Source organism: Typopeltis vanoorti, chromosome 4 (assembly GCF_054136105.1).
Source record: "Typopeltis vanoorti isolate ZY-2024b chromosome 4, IOZ_Tvanoo_1.0, whole genome shotgun sequence".
In the NCBI taxonomy this organism is placed as follows: domain Eukaryota; kingdom Metazoa; phylum Arthropoda; class Arachnida; order Uropygi; family Thelyphonidae; genus Typopeltis; species Typopeltis vanoorti.
The window spans coordinates 45055585-45073166 of NC_143552.1; the positions used below are offsets into that span (position 1 = coordinate 45055585).

Below are 17582 nucleotides of genomic sequence, written 5' to 3' on the forward strand. Positions count from 1 at the left end.
ATTCACATGTATAGCAACATCACCAAACCTTAACTTTTTAGAATTTCAACATCGATTAGAAATAACTATGTTATTCCTAAGAGATTTATTATCTCTTAGGAACTGCATAAATTCCATTTAGTATTACTTCCAATCCTCCATGGAATCCAGCTCACTGCAGAAGGTAGAATACTTTGCCTTAAAGACATTCAGAGTTGGAGTAGTCACCACACCAGCCACTCTGGCAACATATTCTGCTCATTCGCCATTTGATATGGAAAAAAAACAATCTCCTTTTCACTTCCTTACTCACATAACCTTTGTAGTTTCCAGAGATGACCTCTTGTTTCTCTCATTATGAAATAATTCCCCTGTGTCCATCTGATATGCTCCAATCATCATCTTTTACATTTAAGTCATATCACCTCTCTTTCTATCTACCAAGCTCTGCAGATCACATTCTCTTACCCTTCTTCATACTCAATATTCCAGTATCCTGAGACAGTCTTAGTTGTTTGCTACTGCACTCTGTCCAATGTTTCCTTAAAACCAATATAGCAAGATGATCAAATCTGTACACACAAATCCAAATGAGGCCCAATTTTTACAGCCTTATCCATATTTTTACTACTATTTTCTGAGGGTGATTTATTCTGATTCACAGTATTACTTTTGATGACCTAAGTGGCAGAGTTACAAAGCAGTTAAAAATGGGGTATGTAGTAAGAGGTGAAAGACTTGCGGATTTCATCTACACAAAGTATACATCCAAATCCTCTCTCAACTGCACAACTACAAACCATTCTCAGTCTCCCTCTAGGCACAATTTGTCCAATGTACCATCTAGCAGCCAGCCTACAGATGAGGTTCAGAGAACTAGAATGTATTTGGCATGTCCATAAAAGGTGTCATTTGCACCACATGTAAAAAGAGAAACACAAAGTTTGCTATTTTTGGTCTCCAGAGACAATCCCACTTGGAAAAACCACTTCAAGCATTCAATAAGCTAGATCAGTGCTTCCAACATCTATAGAGTCAAAGCCCAAGGTTTTCAAACGAATTAGATGGTGCACCACTCTTTTTTTTTTTTTTTTTAATATATATGAGATGATGTAAATATACAGATGTCTTGCTTCATTTATAAATACCTTTATGCTCTTAATGTTACAGTAACTGAAATTTAAAATTTAAAAAAAAAAAAAAAAAAAAAAAACTTACAGATAAACAGAGCACTAAAATTTTTATTTTATTGTAAATAAAATAAAATTGTTGAAAGCCGATGTAATTATTCAAGAGTAGAGTATAAGTATTCCATGTTGGAAAATGGTCTTTCACATAGTAGTCCCAGACATTGAAATAATTTTTAATCCCAAATTTCTAACATTTGAGTATTTCTCAGTGCAAAAACGTTTAAGCAATTCTGCTCCAGTTTCTGATTGAGCTCTTATAATTCATCTGCTTGAGTTCACATTGCATATTTTTATTTGATAAATTGGATTTGTGCTTTCAGTGTCAACATTCGATGGACTGCTGAATATATACTTGGTTAAAGTTGATCAGATTGTTTATACCTGTCATCAAAATTCTTAATGAGAGTGTTGAACTGAAAAACAAACACTATAAAATCTACAGTTTCACCAAATCTTTTCTCTTTAGATCTGGTTTTTAAAAATGGCAGCTTGTTATGAAAACCAGCTATAAGATAAAGATTAGAAATATTTTGGTTCCCATGTAAGCAATATTTAACACATTCAAATAATGCATGATATTGGTTAGGAAAGCTAGTGAGCTAAGGAAAGTGACATCACTGATACTTTTAGTTAGATCACTATCACATTCTATTTTTTCATATAAAAAGAAAGTTCTTTCCAAAGTTTGAAAAATCTCACTAAACATTTTCCAGTACTCAAGATACAGATTCTATTGTGCAGAAGCAATTCATAGGAAAGTAAAAAACTAAAGGAAATGAAAGATGATGCTTGTTGATGTATAATGCAATGTAACATTTCAAATATGATTCAATTTCTTTTCAGCAAACCAATAAGTGCAATATTTTCCTCAGTCATATAATTATATACATCATTTACAATGGAGGTACATTTGGTGAAACCACCATATTCTGTTAAAGTGGATTTAAGTTTGTTATAAAGATCTTTTCCTTGACATATTCTATCTAATGATGCCAATTTTAAAAACTCCTCAGAACAATTAAGGCTGTTATGTTTTGTTCTAATAATATTAGCATAACTGGTATCAGACACATCAGTGCTCATCTAATGCCAGAGAGCAACAAAAGCTGTCCTAAATCATGTTTTTTTTTGGTTTGCCACTAACATGTTAGTCCATCTCTACCATACATTGACATAGCTTGATTTCTAAGTGAAACACTTTGAAACTTTTTAGCACTAGTCTGTCTTCACCAAGAACTTTAGCCATGAAAATAGCACAATTTTCAATTAAATTTCCATTTACTTGAAATGAACAGTTTTTTTTGCCTTAGTTTTTCATTTAAAAATGAAGAGTGAGGTGCTTAAAGAAGATGTCTCTTCAGTTTTTGGTACAGATGTAAACATATTCATTTTTTTGTGAACTGAGTTTTCAAATGCTTTATTAAAGTGATCCTGCAGCATAAATGGAATACTTTATGTAAAGAAGTATAACATCTATTAAAATTTGTATTCCCTTTAAACAGAGTATACAAATACTCACTTCCCCATCATTCTTAAAATTCACTATTTTCACTCTCAATACTTTCATTTTTTAGCTACAGACATTTTGTTTTGTATGGGGACTACAAGATTTTATATGCTTTGAAGAAATTTAGAATAACTGTGTAATTTTATCCAAACACTTAAAGACTTTCATTAATGCTCAAAAAGCAAGTTCTATACACTCACGCCAGTTGATAGTTAGTTATCAGATTTTCCAGAGAAATGAACAAAAACACATACACTAGTTTTAATATCATTTATAATTCAATAACTTAAAATTCTTCACTTAAACCATTGAATTAAGCTAATTAAATAAATTTATTAATGAAAACAATCTTATAACTCTTTTTCTTGTATTCATATAAAAGTTAGCATCTGGTTTAAAATAGCTGCTGCATAAGAGTATACACTGCTTGAAACACGATCATTCCATATGCATGATTGTGTTTCAAAAAAATCATTATATAAACCATAAGGAATAACATTAACAATTAACATGCCTGAATGCTGAAATGCATTTTAACTAATTTTAAAGTGAAATGATATAATGCAAAATTTCCCTCTCTCTCAAAAAAAAAAAGTTACAATCAAGCAGTCAGTAACATGGAACATATATAGCTGAAAGTGTGTACAGTTATTTGGCAATGAAATAAATACTAATTACATTTATTAAAAAAAAAAAAAAGTAAGATTGCAAACTTGTAATCATACAATGTTAGTTGATATGACTTTGGAACCACAGAATAACCTACTAGAAAAATTATAAAATAAATAGCAAAGAAAATTCGGAAATGAAATTTGGTTTTTATTCTTCAATATGCAAGCCTCAAAAGGTGATGAAAGTCATCTATTGCCTAGAATTCTAGGCCTGGTGATACAGTGAATCACCAGTCCATTAGTGACTCACTTTTCACTATACATCCTGGTCCTTTCAGGAAAATAGCAGAGCTTGTTTAATTAGACAATGCTCCAGGTAGCATGACATTTCATCATGGTGCACCATCATACTGTGTGTAAATGCATTGCATTTAAGCCAAAGAGAGAGAGAGAGAGAGAGAGAGAGAAAAGAATATATTTGATCAGAGAAGACCCAATGTCATCACATCCATATTTGGTTAGTATCCAAGTGTAGACCTGGGATATAATAACCTGTTAATGCTTGTGCAATATTTTGCATTGGTCTATCTAGTTCTGTGAAATAAGCAGCCATAATGTAAGTTGGATATGCTTTGATGGAAGATTTTAACCTCTAAAACTGCCATTAGCTACAGTTATTATGTAATCCAGAACATGCACTTAAGCAAAACAGGAATATGCATGCAGATCTGATAAACATATCCTTTCTTACCACAATGAAAGTGATGCTTTGGAAATGTTTTTATCATGTTGATGTGAATATATTTATCCTTTTTATTGTACCCAAACTTAACATGTCTGCTGGGGGGAGGGGGCTAGCATTTCAATACATAAGTTACTATTAGGTCTGCTGTGGTTTCCTACTGGTAATAAGTCAGTCACATATACTGTTTCCATAGATATATAAAGTCAATCCTCGACTTATGATGGAAGTTTCATTTTGTGTAAGTTGAAAAGGTTGTAAGCCAAAAATCATTATATAAACCATAAGGAATAACATTAACAATTAACATGCCTGAATGCTGAAATGTATTTTAACTAATTTTATAGTGAAATAATATAATGTAAAATTTCTCTCTCTATATATATAGAGAGTGCTGTACTGTAATAAATAATGAAACATAAGAGTACAGTACATCTGTGCACTCACCAGTAAAATAATCAGATAGAAAGACCTGAAGTAATTCTTCAAAGTACTGCTGTTTTATTGATTAGACAATTCATCTGAAGAGGCAGGTGATCAACAACAAGTTCTTCAAATTCAGGAAATGCAATTATGCATTCTCAGGATGGTTCATCAAGTGTATAACTTTTGGCAGGTCTAGGCTCATCTTCAGAGGATCATATGACAGCAGGAGTGGATGACTATACAATTGTATGTTATATCCAACTTGATAAGCACAAGTTTCCTTTTCTCTTCTGCATAAATTTCTCTGTAACAAGCAATTACAGCTTTCATCATTCTGTTTTGCTAAATTTCTCCATGTCAGGATCCATGTCTTTAAAATAACTGAACTGCCTTATTAACAGGCAAATACCTCTGCCTTTTTATTTGCAAATTTTTTTTTAGGGACTGGGCTTCCTCTGGAAGCCAATATCGTCATTGTCAACCTCCAACTCTTTAGCTAACAGTACTAACTTGTCACCAATCTCTTGTGAGGCTTTCTTGTTGCCAAATCTTGTGAATATATGAACATAATTAATATGAATAAATATAAAGCTTCTTCCAAACACCATTCATACATCTATGGTCACCTCACTCTATGCTGTATCTGCAAGATATTATATTCCTTCCCAGAGTCTCTGAGGCTTTCTCATCATCAGTAATAGCAACAGCCTGAGCAAAACCATGTCTTAAAAAAATATGCCTTGAAACAATAACATATTGGGTCCATAGTTGCAAGAGTGGGGTGGCATTCTTTGAACATGTTAATGGGATGGTAGACATAAGTATGAACTGTATACATATTTGATAGTTAATATTTGGTCCTTTTTTTTTTTTTTACTAAATATGATACATTATATTGGATTTTTTATTGGACCATGATTTTGATAAACATATATACATAATTGTCAACAAGTTTCACCAGCTAGGGTCTGTCTGGCTTCTTCAAGACGAGAAAGGTTATACTAAGATTAAATGCTAAAACAAAAGAATGCAGTAACGACCTAAAAATCAGTTAAACAAGTTGAAGGGCATGCATGACATTAAGAGCATAAAGCATGGAGACTTAGTCATTGTTATTAAAACGCGTTTTATAATTTCTCACGTAATTGAGTTCTGCTAAACATAATGAATTTATTAAGTTTTTTCAAATGTCTTTTAATATTATGCTGATGATAAGGTTATTTTCAACCTTTTGGACTACAGTCTTTCCAAACAAGAATCAGAAATTTTAAAAAAGGTTGCAACTTCTCATTTGCTCCTAATCATATCCCAAAAATAGATTTCATAAGTAATATTGAGAAAGGTCTTTCTTCACTTTAAGAGACAGCAGCAAATGAGATAAGATTTAAAAGTACAATCATCCTCTCTACCGCAAAACCACCAAAACATATATTACACCCTCTGAAAAGAAGGCACTTTTGAATTTGAAAAGAAACAAAGACATTATCACACTTAAAGCAAAGGAAACTCAACAGTCATTATGAATACCAAAGATTACATAAAGAAAATCGGTACTTTAATTTCTGCCTCGTCTACATATCATATATTAGATAAAGATCCAACCATGAAAAAATACAACGAGACCAATCTTTTAATATGCAATATGATTAGATGGCCTCAAGAATTACAAAGAAATTTAAAATCTTTACATCCATTAACACCACGCCTATATGGCGTACCAAACGTCCATAAAGATGGAGTTCCGCTTCGCCCGATCATGGATGGCAGAAATTCTCCTACATACCTATTAGTCAAACACCTAGCTAGTCTGTTGAAGGAGAAAATAAAGAAATCAGCCTCATACATAAAGAACTCTCAACATTTCGTTGAAAAACTTAAAAACATCAATATATCAAACACAGATATATTTGCAAGTCTAGACATGGTCTCTCTGTTCACGAACGTACCAGTCAAAGAAGTAATTAAGTTCATAGAAGAACTCTTTCCAAACGACATTGCACAGCTTTTCCACCATTGCCTCAAGTCTAACTATTTTCAAGTAAACAACGCAGCATATCAACAACTGGAAGGCTAAGCCATGGGTAGTCCCCTGTCACCACCGTGTGCAGATCTGTTCATGGAAAAACTAGAAAATGACATCCTAGCAAAAATAATTCCAAAACCATCAGTCTGGTGGAGATATGTTGACGATGTGTTCTTCATTTGGAAAGACACGGAAGATACTCTACATGAGTTCCTCCAAAAAATGAATTCTTTCCATCATAAACTTAAGTTCACATTAGAATTAGATAACAACCATCAATTACCTTTTTTGGATTTACTAGTTATAAAACAAGATAATGGACAAATCAAGCTCACAATCTATCGCAAACCTACAGACACCGGACGTTATTATCTTCATTTTACATCTAATCATCATTATGCACAGAAACTTAGCATCATACATATGCTAAAAAAACAGAGCAAAAAATAAATAATAAGGTAACACGTAAACTGAGCAAAAAATATCATCACAGAAAAAAAAGATGTACTTGATGAGCTCTCATTTATATCAAAAACTCTATCCAAAAATGGCTATCCACAAAATATAATTCAAAAGATCCTCTATAGAAACCCCCCCCCCAGCAACAACCTCTAGTGACAGTGCGCATCGCCCATCGTCATACCTTATGCAGGCTCAGTCTCCATCAAAATAGCAAGAATCATGAAGCCTTTTATCAGGGTTGTTTTTAAACCAATTTTAACTACATGGCACATGTTAAGATCTCCTAAGGACAGCATCGCTTTCTACAAATACGCAGGAGTTTACAGCATACCATATTCATGTGGACTGACTTACATAGGCCAAACTTCACGAAGCCTAGAAATCCGAAAGAAAGAACATGTCAGAGATGTAAATAACAACAGAACAGACACCTCAGGATTAGCACATCATTTCTCAATTTCAAACCATTCCATAGATTGGGACAACAGCTCCATGCCATACACTGAAGAAGATTTCAGATGTAGAATCTTTAAAGAGGCTGCAGTGGTACTCCGGACAGGAGACAACCTCAATAGAAACCAAGGCATAATATTAAAAAACATTTGGAAAAACTTAATAAATTCATTATGTTTAGCAGAACTCAGTTACGTGAAAAATTATAAAACACGTTTAATAATAATGACTAAATCTCCATGTTTCATGCTCTTAATGTCATGCATGCTCTTCAATTTGTTTAACTGATTTTTAGGTCATTACTGCATTCTTTTGTTTTAGCATTTAATGTTAGTATAACCTTTCTCGTCTTGAAGAAGCCAGACAGACCCTAGCTGGCGAAACTTGTCAACGATTATGTATATATGTTTATCAAAATCATGGTCCAATAAAAAATCCAATATAATGTATCATATTTAACTGTATACATAATTAAAAACAAATCATGTTAAAAAAAAAAGTGACTGATATTTACATTATGCCAAAACAATGATCATGTGAACTTGTTATATCTGTAAAATGCATATATTCATTGGCTGGTTTGCATATTATGCTGTATGAAACACTTAAGATTTCAGGAAACTCTAGATCTCCATATGAAAAGAGTCAATTCACCTATACTGAAGGAGCTCCCACAAATGTTCCTCTTGCACAATGGTAAGAATTTAATTGAAGCCTTTACAATCAAAGGACTGAAAATCAAATGAATATGAAGTGCTTGTTAAAAAATGAAATCATGTTAAAAAGTAAAACAAATTATGCTAAAATGGTTTCAATAAAGTAAAAATATATTCCTCACCTTAGTAACAAAGACTGCAATCACTGCAGTAGCAAGTTCTGGTGCAGAACTTCCAGCTGCCATAAAAGTTGCACCAGCAACATCAGAATCAATTTTCATGACTAATAAAAATAAGTAAATAAACAATTAAAATTACTTATGTATTAAAAATTATAGCTACCTACTTAATATCTATTAAACCTTACTAAATGGTAGGGTTTGGGAAGACTTGGTGTTTTGAGATTCAATGAGTCTGAACCCAAGATGTTGATTCTAAGTCTCAAAAAATTTATAAAAATTAGTTTTTGTAAATAACTTAATAACTTGAATTTTAATTATGAAAAATTATAATTCAAGTTATCAAGTTATTTATACTTATTATCACATTGTTTTGTGATAGCACTCCATAAGGATCAAAGTTGTATAATTGAGAGGAGACCTCCATATAGCTATTAAAGGAATTTGGAGAACAGATCAGGACTTCTGACCTAATGTCCAATCCCAACCTTCTCATGGTACCCCTGTTAGGCATCTACCTGGATACCGAAATAACAAGGTTGGGCTGGCAATTTGGGATTTAGCCAGCCAAATTGTATTCTTACTGGCTTAAACCACAATGTAAAATGATGATACAACATGACAGAATTTCATGCCAGCTGGGGTGTTGTCTGGTTAAACAACACCCCCATTGTTTTCGCCAGGAAACCAGGGTGAACAGCGAAAAGTCAGCTACTGAAACACATCCCAACTCAACATCGCCAGAGTTCAAGATCGGTATTATCAACATAAGAAACCTGAATGGCAAAGAAATGGAGCTAGCAGAAGAAGAATTGGATAAGTACCAGATCAACATAATAGGGGTGACTGAAACAAAAAAGGCAAAAACTGGTGTAATTTTTCTAAGCAATTCTACTAAGGTAGATGTCGAGGAATTTTTTTAATTTTTTGAGGGTTGAGACAAAGTAACGGACACAATGAAAAAGGAATAAATAGCAGAGTAGGATATGACTGTCAAACATACAGAAATATTTTGGGGAAATTTGGAGAAAAAAGCAAATCTAATAATAATGGCAAATACCTGTTGGATTTCTGCTGAGGACATCAACTGGTTATTACTAACACAATGTCCCAACATAAAAATGTGCACAAATTCACATGGAGAGAAGAGGCAAGGAATAAGAAAAGTCTCAATGACTATGTTAATGTCAATAGTGATGTTTTTTCCCTAGTGCAGGACACCAGAGGGTACAGAGAATTTGAAATTTGAAGTAATCACCATTTAGTTTTGAGCAGGATAAAACTGAATTTCATACTAAAAATAAGAACATATAAGAAAGTTGTAAGGCTAATAAAAGTTGAACAGCTCTAAGATGTGAACTGTAGACTAAAATACACAAACATTATTCAAGAAAAAAAAAATGAAACAGTTTGAGAACAGGAACCAAACCTCGGAGATTCAGTAGTAAGCCCTGAATTAAACATTGATTAATTCAACCAGAGAGGCATATGGTGAGGTTGTCTGCAATGATAGAAAAATCAGAACTCCATGGTGGACACAAGAAGTTAAAGAGGCACTGAAGGAAAAGAAGAAAGCATGCTGAAAGTTCCTGGCAAATAAGTCAGCTTTTACTCTTAGAGAATACAGAGACAAATGTAAAAAAAGGTAAACATTGTGTAAAACTAGCTAAATAAAAGTCATGGAAAGACTTGGGTAAGAACATAGAAAATAAATATCAAGAAGGTGGCATAATATTCTGGAGGGCATTGCAAAAGCTCAGAAATGGAGGAAAGTGCTCTAAAAGGAATTAGAGATGATAAAGGTGACATGAAAACTGGAGAAAAAGATATCCTTGATGTATAGAGTAATTACTTCAAAAAATTGCTAAATGAAACAAGCAGTGACAGAACAGTAGTAAAAAAAACTCAACAGGCATGCAATCAGGAATACATATTCATACTTGAAGTAGAAAGCACCATCAAAAGCCTGAAATGTGGAAAGGCAGCAGGAGCAGATTAAATTCAATCAGAAATGCTCAAGTTTGGAGGTATAAAAAGTCCTGCAGTGCTGAACATAGAAAATATTCATCTGTTCAGAAGGCCTCGACAGAGGGACAAATTCCAGATGATTGGAGTAGAGCTCTCATAGTACCCATATATAAAAAGAGAAATAAAATTGAATGTGTGAATTACAGAGGTATTTTCCAACTGAGTGTTCCTGATAAGATCTATGCAAGTATACTTGAGAAACGGTTGAGAAGAATTGTGGAAGAAAAGCTTGGTGAAGAACAAGCTGGATTCAGGTCAAATAGAGGCTGTCAGGATCAGATCTTCACTTTATGACAAATAGTTGAAAAATCATGGGAATATAACAAAGATCTGTATTTAAGTTTTGTAGACATGCAAAAGTCATATGACAAGGTGCTAAGAGAAAGCTATTCAAAATGCTTCAGTTATATGGTTTCGATGGGGCATCATATTGAACAATACTTTATTTGAGTTGTTATAAGTTAGCAGTAAGAATTGAAGGAAGTACAGGAAGATGGTTTGATTACAAATCTGGTGTCAGACAAGGATATACATTAACTCTTCTGTTATACATTATCCATATGGATCACACTATGAAGGAAAGCAGTATTAAACCTGATATCAAAATTTAAGATGTTAATCTCGGCTCTTTACTTTATGCAGATGATGTTATACTTTTAAATAAATCCAATACAAATCTGAAGGAATAAATTGAATAACTGTTGTAAACCTCAGTAGCGCAGTAGGTAGCATGTCAGTCTCATAATCGGAAGGTCGTGAGTTCGATCCTAATCTGGAGCATTTTCATTTTCAGGGGTGGCCTCTTGTGGGAAAGGGAACGTGGGAGAAGGGGGGGGGGACAACATCAGATAGAGCTGAGCCCAGTGGAGTCCAGAGGGGATAATGCTGGGCATAGAAATAGTGGGATTTTTATGTTTTATACTAATGCCAGGAGTATCCAGAATAAAGGAGAGGAATTGGTGGTGCTGATAGCATCAGCCTGGCCAAAGATTATTGGGATCACTGAGATGTGGTTGACAGAAGAGGATATAATAACAGGAATAGAAGTAGCAGGGTACAACATTTTTCAGAAGGATAGAAAGGGAAAGCGTGGTTGTGGAGTACTGCTTATGATAAGTGACGACTTATGTCCTCTAAGAGTAGAGGCTTTGGAAGGCAGTGACCCTAATGATTTTGAAAACATACGGTATGAAGTAGAGATTGGCAAGACAGGATATTTAGTGGGGTGTTGCTACAAACCAAGGAGCACAGAGGATGGGGACCAGGAGATGTTTAGACAGTTGAGCTTGGCAAGTACAAGAAGAATGATTGTTATGGGAGATTTTAACTACAGCAGTATAAATTGGGGAGAGGAAGATGCATATAGCAATAAGGGAATGGAATTTCTAGAATTCCTGAGGGACAAATAGCTTAGGCAACATGTAATAGAGGGAACAAGAGGTTCAAGAGTTTTGGATTTGGTCATAGCATCAGAAGAGTTGATAATAACTGAGATGACATCTCTCCCACCAGTTGGAGAGAGTGACCATATGGTTTTGACTTGGCAGATGAATAGACATGTAGGAGTATCAAAGAGACGGGAATATATGTGGAATTATAAGGCAGGTGATTATAATAGTCTTAGACAACACAACTTGGGGAAGTTTCGTGGAGAGAGGAATTGGAAGGACGCGATGTCATTAGTGCTTGGGAAATTATGAAGGAATATTTGTTAGCAGCAATAGTAAGCTGTATTCCACAAGTGAAGAAGAGGACACAATTTTTTGTAAAGTGGATGACAAACAATATTAAACAGCAGCTGCATGTGAAAAAGAGGATATGGAAGAGATATAAGGAGACAGGTTAAGAGAAGATGCATGAAGAATATAAGACACAGGCCAGGAGAGTGACTAGTATGGTAAGGAAGGCAAAACTAGAATATGAGAAGAGATTGGCCCTAAGATCCAAAGAAAATCCTAGGGAATTTTTTAGTTATGTGGCCAATAGGAGGAGAACTGATTGTGGAAGAATGACATTTGGGATAAAAATGGGAATACAGTGAATGATGCAGAGGACATAGTGGAATTGTTCAATGAACACTTTATTGGAGTATTTCATCCTGGATGAGTAATTTTAATACTAGAGGGATAGGGCAGGTTCGAAGTTTAGAAGTGCAGGAGGAGAGTGTGTTCCAGATACCTAGTACTCTGGATGTAAGTAAAGCTATGGGACTGGATGGTATTTCACCACGAGTTTTGAGAGAATGTGCTAAAGAATTGACAGCTCCTTTGACCTGGCTTTTAATTGAAATGAATGGCTATGGGAAAGGTGCCCAGGGAATGGAAGGAAGGTAAGATAGTGCCATTGCATAAGGGTGGTAGTAATCTGGAAGTGTCTAATTATAAGCCAGTTTGTGTGTCATCAGTAGTTGTTAAGATCTTGGAGAAATTAGTGAGGGACTGTATACAGCATTGGGCAGATAAGGGTAATGTTATATGTGAGAGTCAACATGGATTTGTCAAAGGGCGTTCTGGTTTTAGTAATATGCTAGCCTTTTATAATAATGTTACAAGAGCAGTAGATGAGGGAAAGGCATATACTGCCACTTTCTTGGATTTAGCGAAGGCATTTGACAGGGTGCCGCATGATAAGCTGATATTTAAGTTGCAGCACATGGGTCTGGATGTCAGGTTGGTCAACTGGATTCAGGATTGGCTGTCTGATAGGTATCAGAGAGTTGTGTATGGTGGGGAAGTTTCAAGGAGGCAGGGGGTTACAAGTGGGGTCCCACAGGGCTCAGTACTGGGACCTATGCTGTTTAACCTTTATATCAATGACATTGTCAGTGGATTGCAAGGAGATAGTCAGTTGTATGCAGATGATGTGAAGCTGGGAAGGGTTATTAGTAATAGTGCAGATGTGGTAGCCCAGTAAGAGGATTTGAATAAGCTAGACAGATGGGCAAATGAATGGGGTTGTCAGTTTAATGCAGCAAAATGTAAGGTCTTGAGGTTTGGAAACATCGATGGGACACTGCATACTCTATGGGAGGAGTTATACTGGAGGAAGTAGGGGAGACCAAATATCTGGGGTTGATGATTGACAGAAACGGAAATTTAGGGGACATATTGCAAAGGTGGTGAAGGTAACACAGAGGATTGCTGCAATAATGGGAAGGACACTGATCAGCAGAGATAAAAGAGTTATCATTCCGTTGTATAAGACTCTGATCAGACCACACTTAGACTACTGTTCACAGATTTGGTCCCCAGGATTTGAAGGGGATAAAGTGTACAAAGGGTACAAAGGCGGATAACACAGATGGTTTCAGGACTGTACAATGTTAGTTATGAGGATCGGCTGAGGGAATGTGGATGCAGAGTTTGGTGGATAGAAGAAGGAGAGGTGATATGATTGAGGCTTTTAAGCTGTGGAGGTTACAGGGTTGACACTGGGGGAGTTCTTTTGCTTGGTTGAACAGCGTGAAGGAGTGATGACAAGGGGGCCATCCCTGGAAGTTACGAAAGGAAACTGTGAGCAAGAGGGTGAGGAGTGGTTTCTTTGCATGGAGGGTGGTTGAACTGTGGAATGCATTGCCTGATAGAGTGGTGAGAGCGAGAACGGTCAATGAGTTTAAGAAGTGGTATGATGGACTTTGTGTTTCCTAAGAGGGACCTCCCGCAATGAGTCTTGATAGACTTTGTGTTTCCTAGGAAGGACCTCCCGTGATGAGTCTTTTGACTCCATGGAGGCCTGAATAATAATAATAAAACTAAGTGATGGTCTCTTCCAATTTCAGATCCTTTGTACACTCTTCTATCCTGAACCAGTATGAAGATATCACTATCAACAATAACACTGTCAATGAGGCTTTTCTTATTTCTTGTGTCTTCTCTCCATATGAACTTGTGCACATCTTTATGTTGGAACATGGCATTAGTAATGACTAGTCCACATAACTGAGCAAAAATCCAGCAAATACTTATTATTATTAGCCCTGCCCTTGTCTCCAAATTTTATCAAAATATTTCTATATGCCTAGTGGGATTCATTTCCTACTCTATTATTTAGATCTCCAACAAAAACTACTTTTTCCATTTTATTTTTTATGTAAGATACGTGATTTAATGACTTGAAAATTCCTCCACTTCTTCTTTAGGAGAATCTTCTGTGGGAACATAGGCACAAATAAGTTTCATTGTCCATTTGCCTAATTTGAAGTTTGCCCACATATTCTACTTGAAACTAACTTCCAGTGGAGAGGTTTACCTTCATGTCAGGTGATGAATGCTACTGCTACTTCTTTCTTTTCATGATCAATATTGCGTGAATACAACATTCTATACCTATTATTTAATAAGATCTAACCTGTTTTTTACTTCTTAGTTTCGATGATGTCAATTAAGCAGGACTTTGCAAAGGAATGATGGAAGAACACTCTTTTCAAAGTTCTGCTTATCCCCATAGAAAATCATGTTCCTATCCACCATTTCTTGAATTATATTCTTTCTTTTTACAATATCCTAAACACCACTTCTAAGATAATATTCAGTGTATAATTTGTTACTTCTGCTTGGGGTCTGCTTTAATAGAGCTGCTTTCCCTACCATACTAGTAGTGAGTTGTAAACATCTTACCATACAATCCCTTGGTTATATTCACACTGACATTTCTTAATATCCTAAACAACACCCCCAGTTCATCTACCTGCATTCTTATCGATCCATGTTATATCAGTCACTGCATTATCCCTATATGGATGATAGCGATCACCCTTCCAAAGTGATCACTCAATAATTTGATTATTTTTTCTGATTTTGTCATCACTAATAGTATTCAATGACATTATCTTTCTATAATTATTCTTCCTTTTGCTAGCTATAGCATGAAAGAATTCTCTAGGATTTCCTTTGGCTTGCTTGGTGAATTTCCTTTCATGACTAAATTTTGCCTTCCATACTATGTCAGTCCTCAACAATCTTTTTTCCTTTTTGGCAACTCCTTCTTACCTTATTATCCTCCTGACACTGGATATACACTCTAATAATGTTTTCCTCAAATATCTCTCAAACTATTTCCTATGCAGTGCTTTAAGCTGTCTCCTGAGATTGGTATAATTATAAGCTTTGTAGCTGCATACATACTTCTTAACTGAAAATAGCATATATTAGTCAATTTCCAGGTAGTGCATGATCACTCTCTCCAAATGATCAGAAGCAACGTAGTTACCTTAGTTAGGGACAAATTCTTCTAATACGATTGCCAATTCCTGCACTTTCAAATCTCTAGTATCTTCCATCATGTGTTTTAACACTCAGTAGTTGCATATGTTCCATTTCTCTCCATATGCCCTTCCCTGCTTCCAATGAATGTAATTTAATGATAAAAATGTAATGAGAACTAAATTAGATTTAAAACCAGCATTTTTTGAAAATACATCATAACTACCTTCTTAATGATATAAGAAACATAAAAATTACATTTTTCACTCCATCAAACACTAGGAAAAGCTTCATTAACATAATTTGCAAGAAATATACATAATTATTAATCCTCAGTTCTAATGAGAATGTAGGATGATCACGTCTACCAATTTGGATAGAATCTTTTCAAACATATTGGTATGGCTCTGATAGACTCTTTCAACAACTTCTCAGATTTATAATTTGACCTATGAAACTAAGTTCAGTATACAAAATTTCTAATTTTAGACAAGCAGACTAGTCATATTCAAGTCTAACTACCACTTTCAGCAATTTAGACAAACAACAAAATCCAAATTTCTTCAAAATGAAATGCTCTGCTTCAGCTGAGCTCACCAATGTAATGAATTGGAGTGCACCACTGGAAAAAGATTAAAGTCACTCACAGATGGAACTTTAAAGCAAAGAGACAGTGGTGAAAACCACTTCAAGAACTAGTTGGAGTCATGCTGAATATTTCCTAATTTAAACAGTATAATTTTATATAAATTAAAAAGATATCATAACTCTCTTCTATCAATAGAGCACAGAGTCACTGCTCTAAGCCAGCCAAGAGGCTGTAGGTTCGAATCCCGCGAAGGGCATGGATGTTTGTGATTGTCCTACTAATCAATTACCACATGTACTGGTGCAGTATGACCTTTAATGTCATTGCATCATAAAAAAAATAATAAATAAATAAAAGAAAAAAAAATCAATGCTCTAGTGTCAAGTTAAATATGGCATGACCTATACCTACAACGTATGAATTATGTTTAGTATATATTTTCTTTGGGTCTTATTTGTTTATGGTAATGAATTCAAAAAAGGACTGTTCAATCTATAGAACATTAGCACCAAGCACATGCAATAAAATAAGAAGGAAAAAACTTGTACATTGAATTCAAGGATATATACATTAGGAAATACATAAGTAGAGAGATCAAATGACAATATAAATTAATGAAAAGAGAATAAAAAAAAACTTTTATGAGTTTTATAGTTGAATTGTGAAGGAGTGTTGAACTGATGATGCACATATTTAAGCATATGTAAATTTAAAGAAAAAATAAGGGAATTACAGATGGAAATGATGATAGAAATATGTGTAGAAAATGTATGCAGCAGAAATTGAGTATATGTGAGTGGAGTGAATTGGTGTAAAATCATTTATTAATCCAAATGTTCTCTTCTGTAACATGTCATATATTTTTGGGAGCTCTTCCCTAAAAATACTTGGCTCGTAGAAATACCACCAAATGTGATAACAGTATTCAACAGCTGAATGGATTAATGTTTCTGAAAAGTATTAACAGATGTTCACAGAAAGAGAAAGCCCAACTTCTTGGATACTGATGATGTGATATTTGAAAAAAATTCTTGTACAGTTCAGAGATGGATAAGAAAATTATTCTTTTTTGGCAAGAAATATGACTGAAATTTACTAACACTGAAATTAAAAAAAAAAGGTTGTTAAAAACTCAAACAAGAAGAATGGTTTGAAGGTCAACATTTAAGGCTGCAGAAGCAGATATTCTTGAGGTTTTGATGATCTGTGTACTGCAAGAGTAGTCAAATAAATGAAGTGGTGCAGTGTACAATCATTAGCAAAGCTCTAGATTAAATTTGCAGTGAACATTAGAAAAAGTCACTGACATATAGTAGGAAGAGTAATGAAAAACTGTCTTGTGGAAAACCCAACCTCAGCATTAGCTGCAAAGTGAGAGAACAGAGATCTACCTGCCATTATATGCAATGTACAACCAGAAGCTGAAAAAATTAGTTGCAAAAGTTAGAAGAATGATTATGATGGGAACTTACTTTACAGGCCTGCAAGCCAAACCCAATGAAATGCCTTAAAGATATCAAGAGCACCCATTTGGAA

General features: G+C 34.6%; 1 protein-coding gene across 1 annotated transcript in view; it reads right to left on the bottom strand.

Moving 5' to 3' along the window:
• LOC150107271 (putative sodium/potassium/calcium exchanger CG1090) overlaps positions 1–17582 on the bottom strand; it is a 197313-nt gene that overhangs the window by 156882 nt on the left and 22849 nt on the right. Inside the window, exon 3 of the mRNA XM_090391766.1 lies at positions 8232–8332. Within this exon, the coding sequence (XP_090247892.1) occupies positions 8232–8332 (101 nt within the window). The remainder of the gene's footprint in view (positions 1–8231; positions 8333–17582) is intronic.